Raw genomic sequence first — 18,558 nt, 5'->3', positions numbered from 1 at the left:
TTTTTAGGTGATGGAACAGGGATGCTGGCAGGGGGATTGAAGAGCAGTTTTGATTAATTAGTTGTTTAGAAATACTCCTTTGGGAAGGCTGGCAGTACTTTGAGTTGGTCATCAGTGGGTTTTTGTGAAAGTGACACACAAAATATATGCACAACCTGTTTATTTTGAGAGCCATTGTCTAGTTCCATCAGTACTTAGAATTACAGAATCACAGAATGGTTTGTGTTGGGAGGGACCTAAAAGCTCATCTTGTTCTGAACCCCTGCCATGGGCTGGGACACCTTCCCCTAAGACCAGGTGAAGCCTCACTTCTCAGTGTAGGTACAGAAAACAGTGCTCATCACAAGACTCTTAAAATCTCAAATAAGTTAGGAAGGACAAACTGTATGTGGCAGTGTGTATGTGTGGGTGCTGGGCCATCTTTGAGCCAGAACAGGCTTTAACAGCACCAGTTGTTGGTAAAGAGCAGACACCTGCCGTTGTTCTCGTGGGAAGTCCTGCAGAATTGGTTCTGCTCTTGGTCCTGCTCACTGTTTTACTGGAGCTGTTTTGAAGGTTTGAGAATCTGGATAGAAGGGAGCTTAAATTAGATTTCCTTGTGTCAGCGTTACCACAGTCAGCATGGGATTTGCTTGTGGATGAAAAGATTGAAGCTGAAGTTGGAGCTGTTCGTTGGAATAGGGAGGTTTTAAAGGTGGGGACAGGCTGAAGAGTTTTCAGAAAACCTGTGATCCTTAAGCTAGAGGCAATGAATCTGTGGGCTGATTTGTTCTTTAATTTCCTAAAACTCCTTGATGTTTCAGTTCCATTAACCTTCAGCATTTCAGTAACTGCCAGCTGCCTTGCCCTGTCCATTTGCCAGTGAGTGCCACAGTGCTGGTGAATGTGACCTCCCTGGCAAGTGATGCTCTGACCTTGCTGGGTTGTGGCTCTGGGAGCGTGGCTGGGGGCACTGCAGGGTGCTCCAGGAGCTCTGACCTTGCTGGGTTGTGGCTCTGGGAGTGTGGCTGGGGGCACTGCAGGGTGCTCCAGGAGCAGGGTCACCCTGCAGCACAGGCTGCTCCGTGAGCGCTGCCACAGCATAGGAATGTCCTCCATCCACACCCAGGTATCACTGGTGAAATGTTGGTTTCTTAACCAATGCCCAGGTGTCTGAGACTTCAGGGAGGAGAATGTGATGCTTCCTGCCTCGTGCCCATTGGAAGCAGAGCCTGGAGAGTGCTCTTCTGTGTGTGGCACAGAAATGGGTTCTGTATGCAATGTGCCATTTCGATTCCAAAAGTAACCAGACAGTGCTCCAGACCAGAATTAAATCAGAATCAAATCTCAGCTTCACTATTGCACATTTTATTGTAATTGAGAGGTCACATCTTGGTGTATGTCAGCTCTTCCCCATGTGCTGATGGAGAAGTTGCCAGTTGGCCACTGGATTGAATTTTGTCACCTGAGTGCTTTGACCTTTTTGTTGTTCTCAAATCCTGAAAATAGGGATTTTCAGCCTGTAAAATTTTTCTGGTGGCTAAACATAGGCTTTAAAGTGTTGTGTTGCCTTTGTATTTAGATCAAGTTCACCTCAACTTAAGCTCACTGACTTTCATTCTGCCAACCCCCTTTCTTCTTCCCCTTACTGCTTGTATGGTTTTTTTTGTGTGATTTTGTGGGAGTTTAGCAACCTTTTACTTTTCAGACTTTCTCCTTTTCATGTGACCATAGATATGAATTTACAGGTAGAATATTTTATACTTTCTTTTGTTAGGAAAAAACAAAGCTAGAATAAGGTAAAAATTAGGATAGTGAAGGAAGAGTGGTGTTTTCTTTCATAGCCCATATGGATTGTTGTATTTGAGTAGTGATTGCCAGTGAGAATGTCATTGGGATTTGCAAGGGATGCAAGATCCCTCATGTTCCTTATCACAGTTTTGATAGTAAAATTATGTTGCATTTGTCAGAGGGTCTCAACATTTTTTTTTCCTGGGTGTGGGGATAGTTTGGCAAGACATGTGGTGCCACCTATGTTTTCAGAAAATATGTGAACTGGTATTTGGTGAAGTATTTCTCTTGTATGTTCTTCAAATAATGGACATGGAATTGTGATGCTAAATCAAAAGCTGTTTATCATTTCTCTTAAGTTTAATCAGTATTTATGAAGCTGATACCAGCTCAAGAGTATTTTCCAGTACTGTCCTTTAATTTGTAGGACTGAATATCTAGTAGCTGACACAATTGCATGGAATTTGGTTTCTTTTACAGAAGAAATCTTTAATTTTGATGACAACAGTTGATGCTGTCAAAGTAGTTTTGGACTTTTTCTGCATCAGAACTTATTCTAAAAGAAATAGTATATAAATGGTATAATTTAGAAATTATAAAACCACTTAGAGAATCTATGATTCCTTGATACAATGGGCTTTTCATATAGTTGAAAATAATTTTTTTAAATTTTAATATTTTAAAAATAAGTATATGTGTTATTTTAAAAATAAGCAGTTGAATTAAAGGACTGTTTATTTGACAGTGTCCCATGCAGCTCTGAGTCTTTAAAAGCTACTGCTGGGTTTTTTCAGTAGAAAGAATATGTTTGTGAACTTGAGTTATGCACTAAAATTTAGATATCTGCATGTGTTCATTTATAGATAGTTTTATAAAATAGGGGTGCTGTTGTACATAGCTGTACCCAAAATGCATAATATTCTTTCTGTGTACTCATTTCTTTAAAGAGGATTCAAAGCCCCTTACAGACCAAACATTTTGTTAAGATTACTTTTTGTTCTACATTGATATTTTCTAAAGGGTATTCCTGATCTAAGGTGCATAAATTGAACTTATAAAGAGGAATCCTGCTTCTTTATAATGGATTGCAATGACAGCTAAGGTTAAATACTATGGGCTGTGTGGCCAGTATCACATATTTGTCATCTTGGGGTATGTCACTTAACTGTAAATATCCCAGACCTTTGTTTAATAGAAAGGTGCATGATTTTCCATCAGTTTTATGAAATGTAAAGTGTAATTGGGTCAGCTTAGTCTAAACTAGCTTTTTCTCAAAATGTATTTCAAGTTACAGGTTCAAATTTTGTTTGATTTTGATTCAATAATTTAGCAATTCAAATACAAATTTAAATGTGTGACCAAAGTTTTATGAAAAACTCTTTCTTCAAATCAGACTTACACATCTTGTTTCCCTTTCTTTTTCCTGCCTTTCCCTATAATCATTTTATTTACAGCTTCCAGCTGACCTTACCAAGATGCATCTCACCGACAATCCTCATCCTCAGGTGATGCATGTCCCTTCGAGCCAGTCAGGATGTAGCATTGCCAGTGACTCTGGGAGCAGCAGCCTGTCTGATATTTATCAGGTAAGACTCCTTTGGTTTCATAGTTTTCCTTCCTTGATGTTAAAACTATCAACAAGATCACACAAGACTCACCACTCCCACAGACATAGAAATTCAACAAGCTTCTTGCAAAGCTCTTCTTGTTTTTTTTCACATCTTTCTGTACTACCAAGTGTGCTGTGACTTTGAAAAGTAACATCTGTTGATTCATGGGATCATTTTCCTTTCTGAAATGGAACAAATCTCTTGAAATCAGCCTGGTGTTTCCAGTACCGTCCTTGATTATTTGTCTTTATTGCTAATGGCAGATGTTCAGTTCTGCAAAGAAAAGCATGGTAATAAACCCACTTTGCACTAATTGACTGTGGAAATTCTAGTGTGGCTTCCTGACAGTAGAAGCTGGCTGAAAGTCAGAGATAGCTTCATTTGTTTACTGATAATACACTTTATAAGTTACCTGTCTCATGTCAAATCGCAGAGCTCGTTTCATGGGTGTTTATGTTCTGGCTGATGAGGGGACTCGGCTTGGGTTTGTGTGGATCAGTAATTTCACAGCTTTTCCACTTCCAAGTTGCAATCTGACCACAATACAGAGTGTACAGCAGTTTTAAGCATGGTGTAGGTGTAACTTGATTTTAGACACCTGTTCCTTTTTCCTGGGTCTTGCCTGGATATTATTTCTATACTGGAAACAGATTAATGATATCTGTTTATAGTGATGTATTGCTTAGGGAACTTGAAAAATAAGACATTAAAGCAAAAATTATTTTAGAACATTAAAAGTGTCTCTGAATTTTTGTCCTATTTAATCTACAGCCTTACTACTTCCTTTGATTTGTTTGCTGCCAGCTACATCAGGAGTAGCTGGCATCCCTGAGAGAGCCTCTCCAAGATGCTCCATGAATTCTCTTATTTCTGAGAGGCTGTGCTGGAAGATGGTGTTTTGTATCTTGATTATTTTTACCTTTTAAAAAAATTTCTGAATCAAAACTACATCAAAATTGATGTTAGGTTAGGGCTAGGATTGAGAGAGTCAAAGAGCCTACAGCTTTGGGAATGCTGGGGCTGGAAAAGGCCTGCCAAGGTGATTGCTGCAGGGCCACAACATTGCTGCTCCTGCATCTTCTGATGTGGACCAGCTGTGGTGATGGGGATCTCAGCCCCAGCGACATGCTGCCCCTAGGCCTGGAGATAGGGTTGAAAGTGTCACAGATCTTACAGCTGCACGGACACTGGCACTTAAAACGAGGCCATCACAGCAGAGTGTTTGAGTTGCCTGCCTGAGTAGTTTGGAGAGGTTGCTGTAAGTGAAAAGTACTTAAAATATACTATTGATAACAAAGATACCACTCCAGCAATGGTGTCTTGTAATAAGTGAATACTCTTTATCATGTGTGATTAATTACCTTATGTCTACTCATCCGTAAATGACAAAAGAGCATAATTGCTAAACAAATAAAAGCTATATAAGTAAAAGAAATGATAGAGTAACGTATTTATATGCACTATAGCAAATAAAATGTGGTGCTAGCTATTTTGTACACTAAGGAATAATTAATGTGAAAATGACTGAAGATTTTGTGTTAATTTTTTTGGAGTTAAGACTTTCCAGGTAAGAATTTCCTTTTTGGTAACATTCACCTGTCTGGTTTTGCATCCTGAGGAAATTAGGACATCTGTTAGAGAATTTCTGGGTGGCCAGGTTGATGCCGAGGCAGGTCACCACTGTCAGATTTGAGTTAAATCTTGAAAGATAATTTTACAACCATGTATGATCAGAGCTATAGTGACATTAACTGTGAAAGATAGCACTAGAGAATCAAGCATTTGGTAAGCTTTGGGTGAAGAGAAGACATCCTACAGACATGTCATGAGTGGGGGAAATCCTTAACAACCCTAAGTGATTTTCTCCCCTTTATTTTTTTAGTGATTTTTTAATATCTCATTCTGATCTGCCTAATGTGTAAATAGTAACCTATTAAAAGATTTATTTTATGTGCATTTATGTGTTTTATGGGTTATACTGCAGTACCTGTAACAGTTAATATTGGAGAATTCTCTTGCTGTTTGTCAAAAATCTCTTAAGTGATCACTAGATACTGCTTAGTAATAGATAGATGTTGTATAATAATGCCATTGCACAATATTTAACACATTATATTGCATCTACACATCAGTATAGACAGATTTTGAAGTCACAAACAAGAAAAGTGATTTCCCCCAATAGTCATCATATTATGAAGGTAGAGAGTATATTTTAAATGTAATAAAGCTGCATTTGGTGTGATGTATTGACTCAATAATGGAAAGCATTTTTGGTACAACAAAATACAGCTTTTCATGGAAAAGTATTTGGAAACTGATGCTTTGCTTTTGCAGTCAGCTTCATGTATCATGCCAAGCTTCACATGTCAAAACTCTTTAGGAATATCATTAGTGTCACTGAAATTCTGAATACTTTTGATTAATGGAGCCTTGAAATGACCTTTTGAATTAATGATATCTTAACATTAATTTTTGCAGTAAATAGTACAAGCATCATTCCAGAATCAGAAAATACGAGTAGAATGGTAGAACCAAAGAATGAAACCATGTTTTATTAAGATATGTCAAGATTTTCTCTTCATCTGTGTACATTGCATTCATTGATAGTGTTGAAATGAGGTTTCACTTGTTACAGCTGTGTTTCAGTCCAGAATAAAGCCCATTTCCAGTTAAACAGGAAATGATGAACGTAAAGCTTAAGGTGAGATCAGAAGAATATTCTTCCCTGTAAGCTCTGCTGTGGAGACATTGTGCTAAATCCTGAGTTAGATGCAAAAAGTGATGAAAATTTGTTTTTCTCTTTTGCCCTGTTGCTATTCACTGTTGGAGATTTCATATTGTTTCATAGAGTGTTTTGGTGTCTGAAACATGGACACCAAAATGTCCAAATGTGTGTATTGTAAATTCCAGCTTGCTTGGAATACTGCAGAGCAGTTCTCTTTCTGTTGCGCTGCAGACCTTTTTTAATTAATGAAGGAAAAAGTAAGTTGTTTCCTATGATTTTTAAAGTAACTTCTTTCTTGAGGGGGATTTAAATTTATTTTTTTTATTCTTTCAACCTCTTTCTGAAAGTACATTTAATTTCAGAACTATGATCTTCAGCTGAAAGTAGGGGAAGCTGGTTGGTTGTGCATGCAGTAGTTGAAATGCAGGCTTGTGCAGCTGCTTTGACCTGTTACAGGGGTTGTCAGGGAAAAAGAATTCAACAGGTATTACACAGGGAAAGCTTTCTTTCTTTGCCCTTTTATGGGACAGGGTCTACAGTGCCCAGCCAGTCACACAGCGAATCCAGGTTGTCTCTCTAGATGTGATTGGACAGGGTCTCATTTTAACTCTCAGAAATAATGTTCTTGTATCAATACCTGGGAATCGTCTTCTCTTAGTGACCAGTTTTTTTCCTACCTGTTTATTTCTGTGAGTACTGTGCTGAAAGTTTCTCTCTCCTTCCACTTCTTTCAAAATCCTTCATTTATCACTGTGGGAGTATGTACTCTTTGTGGGCAGCAACATCATTGTCCAGCAGTAATTCCATTTGCGGTTAAGGCTTTGATATTAAAATGGATTATCTATAAAATATTTATCAAGGATGTATATTTTAATAGATACCCGTGTGTCATGGACCCAATCCTGGAAATCCATATTTGTGTGAGATTTGAGGATTGCACCTTCTGGTTTCATTTTGTACATCATTAGTTCATAAATGTTTATGTTAGGAATGATTTTTATATTTGATAACGGAAACAGCTGGAGCATCGTGGTTGGGAAGAGCACCTACTTCTGCAGATGGCTTCATGAGCAAAATCCTTCCTGTTCCTTCCAGCACTGCCTGACCTGCCAGCATTCTGTCAACCATCTGCATGGAATCTTTGAAAAACAGTTGGAGGACCTGCTCCTATTTCATAGTTTGATCAAAAGATAACTTATTTATCAAGAAAGGAGGTAGTTTGTCTGTTTTCTATACAGGATATAAAAAATCCTGTGGAACCTGTAGCCTCAGTTTTTCTGGTTTAGCATGAGCCTGTCAAAGTGAGGATTGGTGCTGCTGTTTGTCTTAGCATGGAGAAGTTGGTATAAATTGTGACTATTTAGATGAAGAAATGCTAGAAAAGTCCATGAATAAAACGCTGTACTGATCATGTGCTGCTGAGACTCTCCAAGTACAATTTGCACTTGGGCTTAATTCCAAAACTGTTAATGTGAGCTACAGAAGCCAGTAAAGTGATGTAATGTAAAATAGATTTAACTCTCTCTATATTGTTACCCTTCTCTGAAAGAAATATGTATATTTTTAATTGTTTAAGCTTTATTTATTAGGTTTGCTGGCTAATTACAAAATGAGGACAAACTCCACAGGCCAAGGTTATATCTAAACCCCAGTATTTTTTTTCTGGTGTAGGAAGACAAAGCTGTTCCTCTGTGCAGGTATTGGGGCTCACATCAGCATGGAGTGCGTAGGAGGACGAAGACTGAAATCTGGTGTGATTAAATCACTTAAAATGATTATTGTTTTATGTCAGGCCATAAAAGCAGGAGAGCAGTGACCAAGTAAGGGCCTTCTGGTTAAAATGAAGCACAAGAATGAAATGCATACAGTGGAATCAGGGGCATGTGTCTTGGGAGGAATATAGGAACACTGCCCAGATGTGTAGGGTTGGGATCAGGAACAGCAAGGCTCAGTTGGAGCTGGATTTGGAAAGGGATGTGACAAAAACCAGAAGGGCTTCTACAGGTACATTAGTCAGAAAAAGAAAACAAACAAAAAAAAAACCAGATTGAAATTGTGCTTCACTCCCCGACTAAATAAGGCAAGAGAACTGATGACATGGAGAAGGCTGAGGCACTCAGCAATTTTTGTCTCAGTTTTCACAGGCTGCTCTTCCCACATCTCTCCACTCCCTGTACATCAAGGCAGGGATGGGGGGAACAAAATCCTTCCTGTGGGAAGAGAAGGTCGTGTTTGAGACCACCTGAGAGTCTGAACATACACAAGTCCACGGGACCCAAGGCAAAGCACTGGAGGGTCCTGAGGGACTGGGCTGATGGAACTGTGCAGGCACTCTCCATCTGGCAGTTGTGGCAGTCGTGTGAAGCCCCCAGAGAATGGAGAAAAGGGAGTAAGACCTCAGGGATACCTTATAGCATCCTGTCAGTGCTTCAAACAGATTTATTAGAAAGCCTTTTTACCATGTCCTCTAGTGACAAGGACAAGGGACAGTGGCTTTAAACTGAAAAAGGTAGATTTATCTTGGATATAGGGAAGAAAATCTTGCCTGTGAGGGTTTTGAGACACCGGTACAGGTTGTCCAGAGAAGCTGTGCTCTGCCCCATTGCAGTGTTCAAATTCGTCCTGTATTGTGGATGTTTTGTAAACATACAGGGTACTTGATGCCTTAGTTTGGTGTTTTTGTAAAATCTCAAGGATTTCTTCAAAGTGAAAGTGAGTGTTGTAAATATGCTCATTTAAAAACAAACTCTGTTTTCTGCAAGTTTCTATATAATTGCTATATACTTTTCAGTGACACATCTTGTTCAAATTTCTGAATTTAAGCAGAAAAATGATTTGCATTCTGGCTTAAGCTTTAAAAAAAGTGACTGAGCAACTACTCTGTAGAAACTGAGAATTTGAAACTTTTTTTTCCCCTTCCATCTGTTTGGAAATTTATTTTCATGCCATTACATCATTTAAACTGTACAGAAGGAATTACTGCAAATGATTCCTATGTGACTCTTTTTGTTGCTGGTATTTTGTTCTCTTTCACTGTTGTCTTGTGTGTCTGCTCAGTGTGATGTCTGTGTTGCTATCTATTGCTGATAGTAGAAATGGGTCCACAGGCATTGGGTAACCAATGGTATTGCTAAACTATATTACTATTTTGTTAATACTCTAGACTCAAACCGTGAAATAACAACATCACATGAATTCACAAGAAAGAGAGAATAAATGCTGTAAAATGAGAATCTAGTAGATTTCAGAATGTGTTTTCTCAGTGTTCAGAAAGGGAGCTGTTAGAGATTATAGTTAGACTTGTTGGTCACATAATTTGATTTTTTTAAAATTAGCTATCACAGACCATAAATCATTGAACTGAGGATATTGAACTCTCTGTCTGATTGATGTTTTCTGTGTAGGCTACAGAAAGTGAGATGGGAGATGTTGATTTAACGGGTCTTCCGGAAGCACCTGTAGACTCTGAAGATGAAGAAGAGGAGGAGGATGAAGATATTGACAGAACATCTGATCCACTTCTAGGGCGAGATGTTGTCCGAGAGTGCCTTGAGAAAGAGCCTGCAGATAAAACTGATGATGACATTGGTGAGGAGAAAAAACACAGTAGTAAAATTTACATAAGGCTACTTCATATAACATCTGTAAGAGAAGCATAACCGAAAACTGTTTAATGAGTTAATTTTCAATATATATCTTAATAATTGAATGATGTCTCACTTGGCTCTGTAGTTGAATGATCTTTACTCATAGTTGAATGATGTCTTCTCTTTCCATCTGAGGGAGTATTTGTTCTGAGAATCCAAGTATTTTGAACAGCAGTCTCTCTGATGTACAAGATGGGGGGTTTTACAGTCATTGTTTGCGTTGATGCAATGGGACAGGTAGCAAGGTAATTTTGACTGTCTAGAACTGTTGAATTAGTTATTAAATAGCAAAGAGAACATATTATTACTGAGTATAGGTGTACTTGACTGTAAACTGCAAAACAGTTAAAATGAAGAAAATTTACTGCAGTGTTTGACTAGAAGTTGGCAGGAATTTCAATAGCAAAATTTGCTTTCTGCTGTACTTCAGATTGCATCTCTGAAGACTGGAAAATAATTTCACGCTCCTGTCTAGCTTATAATTACTGTACGTAGGGGTATTTTTAATTTTTCTAAATGTTTGAAACTGAAGTGTTTTTACCCAGAGCTAGACTGCTGCCATGAGAGTCAATCAGAACACCAGCAAGGCTGTGGAGCCGAGTTCTGGCTGTTGATGACAGAGTGCACACTGGGCTCTTTTAGCCACAGGCACTAACAGGGAATATGACACAACTGAACAATTTTTGATTGAATTTAACTGGAATTTTATAGACTTGTAGAGAGTAGGAATCCAAGGAAACCCTGGGCTTTGCAGTCATCATACCAATATTTCCTTTCTCCAACAGAACAATTACTGGAATTCATGCATCAACTCCCTGCCTTTGCGAACATGACCATGTCTGTGAGGAGAGAACTGTGCTCAGTGATGATATTTGAAGTTGTAGAGCAAGCAGGAGCCATCATACTTGAAGACGGCCAGGAAGTAAGTCACTGATTCCAGAGGAGGCATTAAATCAGTCAGTAGTCAGGCTCTGATAGGTGCCCTGAATAACTGTCTTGAAATCTCTCTTCCTGCTTGGATCAAGACATCTGGAATGGCATTTGCTGTTCATCCCTCCAACCAGGGATGAGGTAGACTCATCTCTGGTAGTGACCAAATGGGTACTCAGGTAAAGAATGTTCATTCTCACTAAATGGTACAAATCTATCATAGCAGTTAGCCTACTTATTAAGAAAGCAATCTATTCATCTGCATTTCTCCCTCCAGAATCAGTTCTGAAGGGAATGAAGAAAGCTGAGAACATTCCTGTTTCAGTCTCTATCTCTTGCCTTACAGTGCAGTTTTGATTAATTAAACATTGCAGAGAGGTGATAACAAACTGGAGGATACAAAAATGAGCCTTTCTGAGATTAGAGTGTACAGAAGTTGTTGAATTAGCTTCACTTTTTATATATATATTTTTTTTTTCTTCCTTTAGCTTGATTCTTGGTATGTTATTTTAAACGGCACAGTAGAAATCAGCTATCCTGATGGGAAGAGTGAGAGTCTCTGTATGGGAAATAGTTTTGGGATTACTCCCTCTCTGGAGAAACAGTACATGAATGGAGTGGTCAGAACCAAAGTAGATGATTGTCAGGTAAGGTTGCAATTCTGTGTAACTACATCTTATTTGTAAGCCTCTAATAAAAGAAAACAGATTGGAATGGGTCCAGAGAAGGCTGCAATAGTGATCTGAGAAATGCAGCCCCTCTGATGTGGAGACAGACTGGGAGAGTTGGGGTTATTCAGCGTGGAGATGGGGATACTTTAATATTTTAGATACTTTAATCACTGTTGTTGTCCTTGGGGACAGTTTGTGTGTATAGCCCAGCAAGACTACTGGAGGATTCTGAACCATGTGGAAAAAAACACTCATAAAGTGGAGGAAGAAGGAGAAATTGTGATGGTAAAGGAGCACAGGGAGCTGGATCGCAGTGGAACGAGAAAAGGACACATAGTTATCAAGGTGCATTTATTTCTATGCTTTCCATTAATTTATTAAACTTCTATTTATTAGTAAATAGACAAAATTTCAGTTTGAACCTAGTATAAATACTCAGTTTTGTCTGTGTCAACTCAAAAAACTACTTCATTTCCATTTAATAAAGTTACATACATTGTAACCTGTTCAACACACTCTGAGTTTTGTATTGGGAGCACCCTTTGGGGTCTTTATGACTTTTTTTTCTAATCTGAAAAAGGTACTTAAACTGATTACTAAAAAATAAAATGAAGGGAAGTTACTAATTGTTTTAGCCAGGTGTTACCTATGCAAAATGTCAGGGCTGAGAGAAGCAGGAGGATTGATTTAAACGTGTTGGTGCATTTTCTCCTGAGTTGGCCATAACTGAACTTTCTAAGGGGATTATACTGTTCGTGTGGTTTTAAATTGAATTACTTTTTAGGGAAAGTTAGTGATGAGAGATACCAGTTATTTTTTTCATTTCCTTTTTTAAGGCAACACCCGAGAGACTCATCATGCACTTAATAGAGGAGCATTCTATTGTGGATCCAACCTACATTGAAGATTTTCTTTTAACATACAGAACATTTCTAACAAGTCCCTTGGAAGTTGGAAATAAACTCTTGGAATGGTTCACAGTGGACAGCCTCAGGGATAAGGTTGGTTGGAGTCTAAGAGATTAATATTTTTGGTGAAAATATATTTAAATTAATCCTTTTTTGTATTGCTAATAAACTGGGATAAATAAAAACAGGTTCCACTCTGTGTGCACATTCATGAAAATCCTTGATAGTCTGGAACTTAAATCATGTCAACTTGTTTATTGTTAGAAAATGTTTTTATGTGTTCAAGCCTTGAGCTGAGGAAGTCCAACATACTAATTTTACTAAAATTACTAAATACTAAAATTTCTTAGAAGAAAGCTTTTTATTATCACAACTAGAGCTTTCTTTAAAGAAATCATTAGGGTGCTTTGGAAGGTAATTTTCATGAACAGTGTGAGGAAGGCTTAGCTGAAGATGGATTTATGCACCAGTAATTATTGGGTGATGTAGCCAGTATCTTTTAGGTATAAAAATACTTGGGTTTTTAAATTTTTCATTTGCTCCCACAAATACGGGGAAAGAGAAGATGATTATAACTGTAAATGTATTTTTTCCTATCAGATACAGTAATCTGTTTTACGTTCTTTTTCCATGTCCAGTTCCTCTGTATTTATAGATTAAAGTTTATGGGAGAAGAACCGTAGGTACTTTTATTTATATATGTGTATACATAATTTATTTTGTTTTTACAGGTTACCAGAGTAGTGTTACTGTGGGTGAACAATCATTTTAATGACTTTGAAGGTGATCCTGCCATGACTCGATTCCTGGAAGAATTTGAAAAGAACTTGGAAGATACGGTAGGAGCAAAAAAGAATGAGTGTCACATTTTCTGGTACTGCATATTTCAATTTCTGAGTTTTACAGGTGCCTAACAGCTGTAGTCTCTGAGTGTAACAGTTAACAGGTGGCTTTTAACATTGGACATATTTGTTCTTAAGTATAAATTAAAATACAAAGGCCATATAAAAGACATAATACCTATGTCACTCACTTAGGAGTTTTTTGCTTTTCTGCAAAAGAGGACAAGGTTTATTTAGTAAGATCTGAAAATCTGCAATCAAAATTCTGTTTTCTGGCACTTGGGGTAACTGTTTTTCTACTTCTGATAAAATAAACATTGCACTGTATTTTGTGTCTTCTGTCTTACAGAAAATGAAAGGCCATCTCAGATTGCTGAATATTGCCTGTGCTGCCAAAGCAAAATGGAGACAAATCACCCTGCAAAAACCTTCCAGAGATTCTCCCCTGTTTTTCAGCCTTCTTGGAGGCAGTGACAAGGGGTTTGGTATTTTTGTAGAGACTGTGGAGATAGGCAGTAAAGCAGCAGAAGCTGGACTTAAGCGTGGTGACCAGGTAAGAACAATTATGTTAATTTAAAATATTGTTTCACCCACCTCCTGATTGTTCTCAACAGAAATGTTTTGCTGTGTACACACTGGCAAGTGTGGGACTGCCACAGCTCAGCTTCTATTTATATCAGTTAAATGGGTTTCTATTAAATAGTTTCCGACATATGTAAAATATTTAAATATTCCAAAAACAGAATGGGAAAAGAAACCAAGTTACGGTTATTTTTTGAAACCTTCTAATTGGAGATATGTTTACATTGAAACCATCAGATTGTTTTGTGGGATTGATTCTCACCTGATGTGTTTGATCCCAGCTCACTGAGGCAGATCAAAAGTGACAGGTGACACTCAGTGAAAATCCAGCTTTTCAGGTGATACTAGTTCTGTGGTTCATGATCCACCATTTTTGATACATTGCAAGAATGTCATGTTATCATAGAAAATAAACTTATTTAAAGTATCTTTCAAGTAAAAATTGAAGTCTTCACCTATTTACAGGATATAACTTCTCTGATATGATGAAAATAGTTATTTTACGTGGAATGTTTTCATTTTGTAGCTGCTGTAAAGATACGGTAATTTCTGTGAAGTCTTACTGTGCCTGTATTAACACCTTTGTATTTGTAAGTCTGTCAGACAGATGTTCTCCTAATAGTCAAATTTTTATTTCTTGAAGATAATGGAAGTAAATGGACAGAATTTTGAGAACATTACCTTCGTAAAAGCTCTGGAAATCTTAAAGAATAACACACATCTCTCCATTACTGTAAAAACAAACATTTTTGGTGAGTAGACTTTATGGATGATATATTTTTATGTGTGAAGGAAAAACTCCACTCCTTCTGACTTTATAAGTGCAATAGGGTTCCACCTTTTTTCCAACTTGCTCTTGAGGTGAGAAGTGGTGCAGAAGTCCCCTCGTTGTGCCTCTCTTTGCTTGGATAAGTTCTCTTGTGCCAAGGGCTGCATGTTGGGTGGCACAGAGCCAGCACAGGCAGCTCTTCAACTCCCTGAGAAATCCTCAGATGACTGTTTAGGCTGATTTAGTGTCCCTCCATGCAATGGGTCTGAAACAAAGCCAAGGGATCTGGACCAAAAATATTTTTTGCCAAGAAACAGAAAAAATGTAAGACTGTGATTTTGTAAAACTTTTTTTAATGGCTGTAGGAATGAGAGGATAAAATACCTTTATAATTGAAAAGGGGATATAAAAAGTGTCATGGCATATAAATGTTGGCTTTTAATTGTCATCATGAATATAAACACCTAAATACCTCTTTAAAACCTCAGTCAAGTCATCTGTTCTTTTTCCATAATCTTGTTCAGGCAACAGAATAACAAAAGCTGCAGAAAGAGGGAGACTGTGCACAGGATAGCTCCTTCCTCCATAGTTGTATCCATATCTTCTGATGGTTTTCATTTCCTGTTTCCTTCCTCCAGTTACCTGCCCTTGCTCACTATTGATTTTCTCTTCCATTTTTGTACTATGGTTATCACTCTGCAGCTAAAAAGGTTCAAGCCCTTAGCAGTTGCTTATTAGCATAATACAGAAAAATCTTGAAACAACCAGAGTCACTGGTGGTCCAGACTAATGTGAAATTACATGAAATGAAGCATCAGTATAACTGAGGCAGTAACAGGTTGTTCATTTGCTTTATAAATGTGAGCAACATATATTTCCAAGTGGGTTCTAGTCTCCTCCTGCTAGCTGATAGAATTTCAAGGTGATTTCTTTGGTAAATTTTAATGAATTAATATCTTGAGGCTTTTTTCAGCAGTGATATTTATCCTGACTTTTTGAGTGTTAAGTGTCTGGTACTGACTATGAGCAATTCCTGTTGTTCTATTCAAATCTACTGGGAAAGCTTGTAGCCTTAGCTTTTATTATACCACAGAAATGTACCATTTAATTGGATTTTCTTTTGGATTTTTTTACAGAAAATCTTGGTTGCCTTGCTCAAAGGGACAATATGAGTAATTTGCTTTATTTTCAGTACAGCATTCTTCCAGTATCATCATATTTTCAATGGAAAATACTTAATTTCTGACTTGAAAGATCTTCAAAAGATTTTTAAAGGATCTTTACAGAAATAATTGATGTTGAGAAGACAATTCAAACATTTTTTTTTCACCTTATATATGTGGAGAGAAACAGAACAAACCCCCTATAATTTCCATGGAATTCTAGCTTTGAGAATATCAGACATTCTACAAACTAGCTTGGTTTCGTAAGTGCAATAGGAAATTTGATGCAGCTTCTGTTCAGTAGTGTTAGTAGAAGCAAACAGAGACAGTTTGGGAAAATACCAGTCTGTGTTGCAGTTACTCTTGAAGAAGCATGTGCACTCCATTACCTAAAAGATGCAAACAAAAAAAGCCAATAAATGTATAGTCCTTTTTGCCCTGAATACAGTGTTTCCTTGTTTTCTCTCTGGGACATGGGAAGCAAAAGGTTTGAGGGGAAAATAAGAAGTAATTGTGAAGTTCTGAGTGTGCAAAGGTTACAACACTTGCATCTTCTCTTACAGTGTTTAAGGAGCTGCTCTGCAGGATAGGACAGGAGAAGAATGGAATTCCACATATTCCAAAAATAGCAGAAAAGAAAAACAACCGTTATTCTATCCCAGATATGCCTGGAGATATGGAACAGATGTTTCCCCGTGAAAAAGGAAACAAGAAAATGAAAGCAAACACTGTATCTGGTGGAAGAAATAGAATCAGGAAAATTTTAGACAAGACCCGTTTCAGCATCTTGCCTCCAAAACTGTTCAGGTTTGTCTGACTCTTTTGTCAAAAAGACAAAATTCTCTTCCTTATTAGGTTGTGATATTTTAATCATAGAATCATAGGTTGGTTGGAAGGGGATTGGGTTGAGAGGGAACTTAAAGATTTTAAAGACTATCCCATTCCAAGTGCTCCCATGGGCAGGGGCACCTTCTCTACACCAGGTTCCTCCAAGCCCTGTTCAGCCCTGACGCTTCCAGGGATGGGGCAGCCACAGCTTCTCTGGGCAACCTGTGCCAGGGCCTCCCCACCCTCACAGGGTGGAATTTCTCCCTAGCATCTACCTAAAACCTACCCTTCCTTCAGCCTCAGGACATTAAGACATACCAATTGATTAGTATTTCTAGTCATTATGTTCATGTTGCTTATGTTTTTTAAAAAATCATGGCATCTGCCCCATGAATGCAGAGCAAGACCAAAATATCTTTTCTCTCCCATTGAATGCTTTCAAATCTTTTTTCCTATCCTTGTTTTGAAAGCCTCTCTACAGCATGTAATTAAAACAGCTGAACACCATTATTTTTCTTATTTTCATTCATCCCAAAATGAATAGGAGGAATTTAATGCAGATAATTGAACCAGACCTGTTTTGCAGTGATGGCAGCATGAGCCAGTCACAGGATGACAGCATCGTGGGGACACGGCAGTGCCGGCACAGCCTCGCCATCATGCCCATTCCAGGCACCCTCTCATCCAGTAGCCCTGACCTGCTACAGCCCACAACCAGCATTCTGGATTTCTCTAACCCTTCAGGTAAAATGGCAGCTTGAGGTTAATTTACAGGATGGTTAGCAAGGCAGCTGGGTCAGGGGAAAAATTGCAACTGTTATTGGCATCATTAGTGCTGAGTGCAGTTGCCTGTACATCCTGTGGGCCTAACAGGGCCAAACTGGAGATGTACTGAAAATCCACACTGCCTGAATATCTCTTGCCTATTTTTTTTTAGGTAATATGGGACTAAGTTATTTTTTATAAAGAAATGTATTTTGCCAGTTCTGAGAGCCTTTAATTTACTGTAATAAATTGGCTGTGGTGGAAGAAGATTGTCTTTGTCTGCCCCTTTCTCCTTTGCCATCTCTCCTCCGTGCTTTGACTTGTCCATCCTTCCATCTGTCAGTGTATTTCAAGCAATATTGTGGATAGAATAGGACTGCTGTGGTACCAGCACACTGATGTTCATGTTTCATGTTTTACAAACATTATGTATATTCAAGGGTATGTTTAAAATACTAAAAAAGGTTTTGAGATATGTGGTCTGGGCTTTCACTGGTTGCTTTGCTAGATTCACTAGTTGAATCACTAGATTCCTTGCTTTAGGAATCCAGTTTATGGGGTTTCCTTGTTGCAATATGCAGCTGCATGTAAACATGTCTTGTCAAGAGTAATTTTTCCTTATTTTAACTGTAAGTTCTGTACCTAGTGACATATTTTGTAAAGTGTTTTGTGACTGTGACTTAAGTTTACATAAACTTGCAGATTTCCCCTTTAAAAGGGATGTGCACAGATACATCCTATCAGATGCATAAATACCCATAGCAAAAAATTTTCCTTTTTGCTGCAGTTTCAGATCCTTGCAGTCTGCATGTCAGCTACACGTTTTTCTAAAAATCTTAATTTAATACTATACAAGTTACTGCTTAATATGAAAGGGTGATAACTAGTTCATCTTGGATAGAATCACAGGATGATTTGGGTTGGAAAGGATCCTTAATGGTCATCTATTCCAACCCCCCTGCCATGGGCAGGACATCTTCAGCTCACTTAGCTTTACTTTAAGCTTGCTATAACAAATATGCTGCCGTGTTTGAATGCCAGAGAAAAACATATTATTTCTGGCACTGTACACTTGATAAGTTTTGTAAGCATCTCAATCTTGATTTGGTGTTGATATGTTTTTTTCTTTTTCTCCTGTCTGCAGCTGTTGGGTTTTACTGTAAGTATCCTTATGTAAAGCATCCTGTAGACCTTAATATTGCATGGCTTGCCTGTAAATTTAACACTATCAGACGTTGCACTGGCATAGTTATTACTGTAGGGCATTGGATAGCCCTGTGCTCTGTAATTTTCCTTAAAACAAATCCATAGATTCCTATACAGGCACTGTGCTGAGATGGAGACCTGC

At 38.0% G+C, this 18,558-nt stretch overlaps 1 protein-coding gene across 14 annotated transcripts in view; it reads left to right on the top strand.

Moving 5' to 3' along the window:
• The window catches only part of RAPGEF6 (Rap guanine nucleotide exchange factor 6), a 124,009-nt gene that overhangs the window by 73,091 nt on the left and 32,360 nt on the right, over positions 1-18,558 (top strand). For 6 of the 14 annotated variants that reach the window (XM_014253130.2, XM_014253126.2, XM_014253133.2 and 3 more), the window contains exons 7-17: positions 3,225-3,356; positions 9,510-9,693; positions 10,538-10,674; positions 11,171-11,329; positions 11,546-11,698; positions 12,190-12,354; positions 12,993-13,100; positions 13,453-13,656; positions 14,329-14,437; positions 16,181-16,424; positions 17,032-17,189. In XM_014253130.2, the coding sequence (XP_014108605.1) occupies positions 3,225-3,356; positions 9,510-9,693; positions 10,538-10,674; positions 11,171-11,329; positions 11,546-11,698; positions 12,190-12,354; positions 12,993-13,100; positions 13,453-13,656; positions 14,329-14,437; positions 16,181-16,424; positions 17,032-17,189 (1,753 nt within the window). Of the gene's footprint in view, positions 1-3,224; positions 3,357-9,509; positions 9,694-10,537; positions 10,675-11,170; positions 11,330-11,545; positions 11,699-12,189; positions 12,355-12,992; positions 13,101-13,452; positions 13,657-14,328; positions 14,438-16,180; positions 16,425-16,989; positions 17,190-18,354; positions 18,370-18,558 lie in introns of all 14 variants that reach the window. The other 8 variants (XM_014253127.2, XM_014253123.2, XM_014253131.2 and 5 more) reach the window with 3 other exon arrangements.

The sequence above is a fragment of the Pseudopodoces humilis genome, chromosome 17, assembly GCF_049639895.1.
Source record: "Pseudopodoces humilis isolate 2021_Gansu_Grassland_sample_001 chromosome 17, ASM4963989v1, whole genome shotgun sequence".
NCBI lineage: Eukaryota > Metazoa > Chordata > Aves > Passeriformes > Paridae > Pseudopodoces > Pseudopodoces humilis.
The sequence above is the reverse complement of the archived record's forward strand: the minus strand, read 5'-3'. Positions and strand labels throughout refer to the sequence as shown.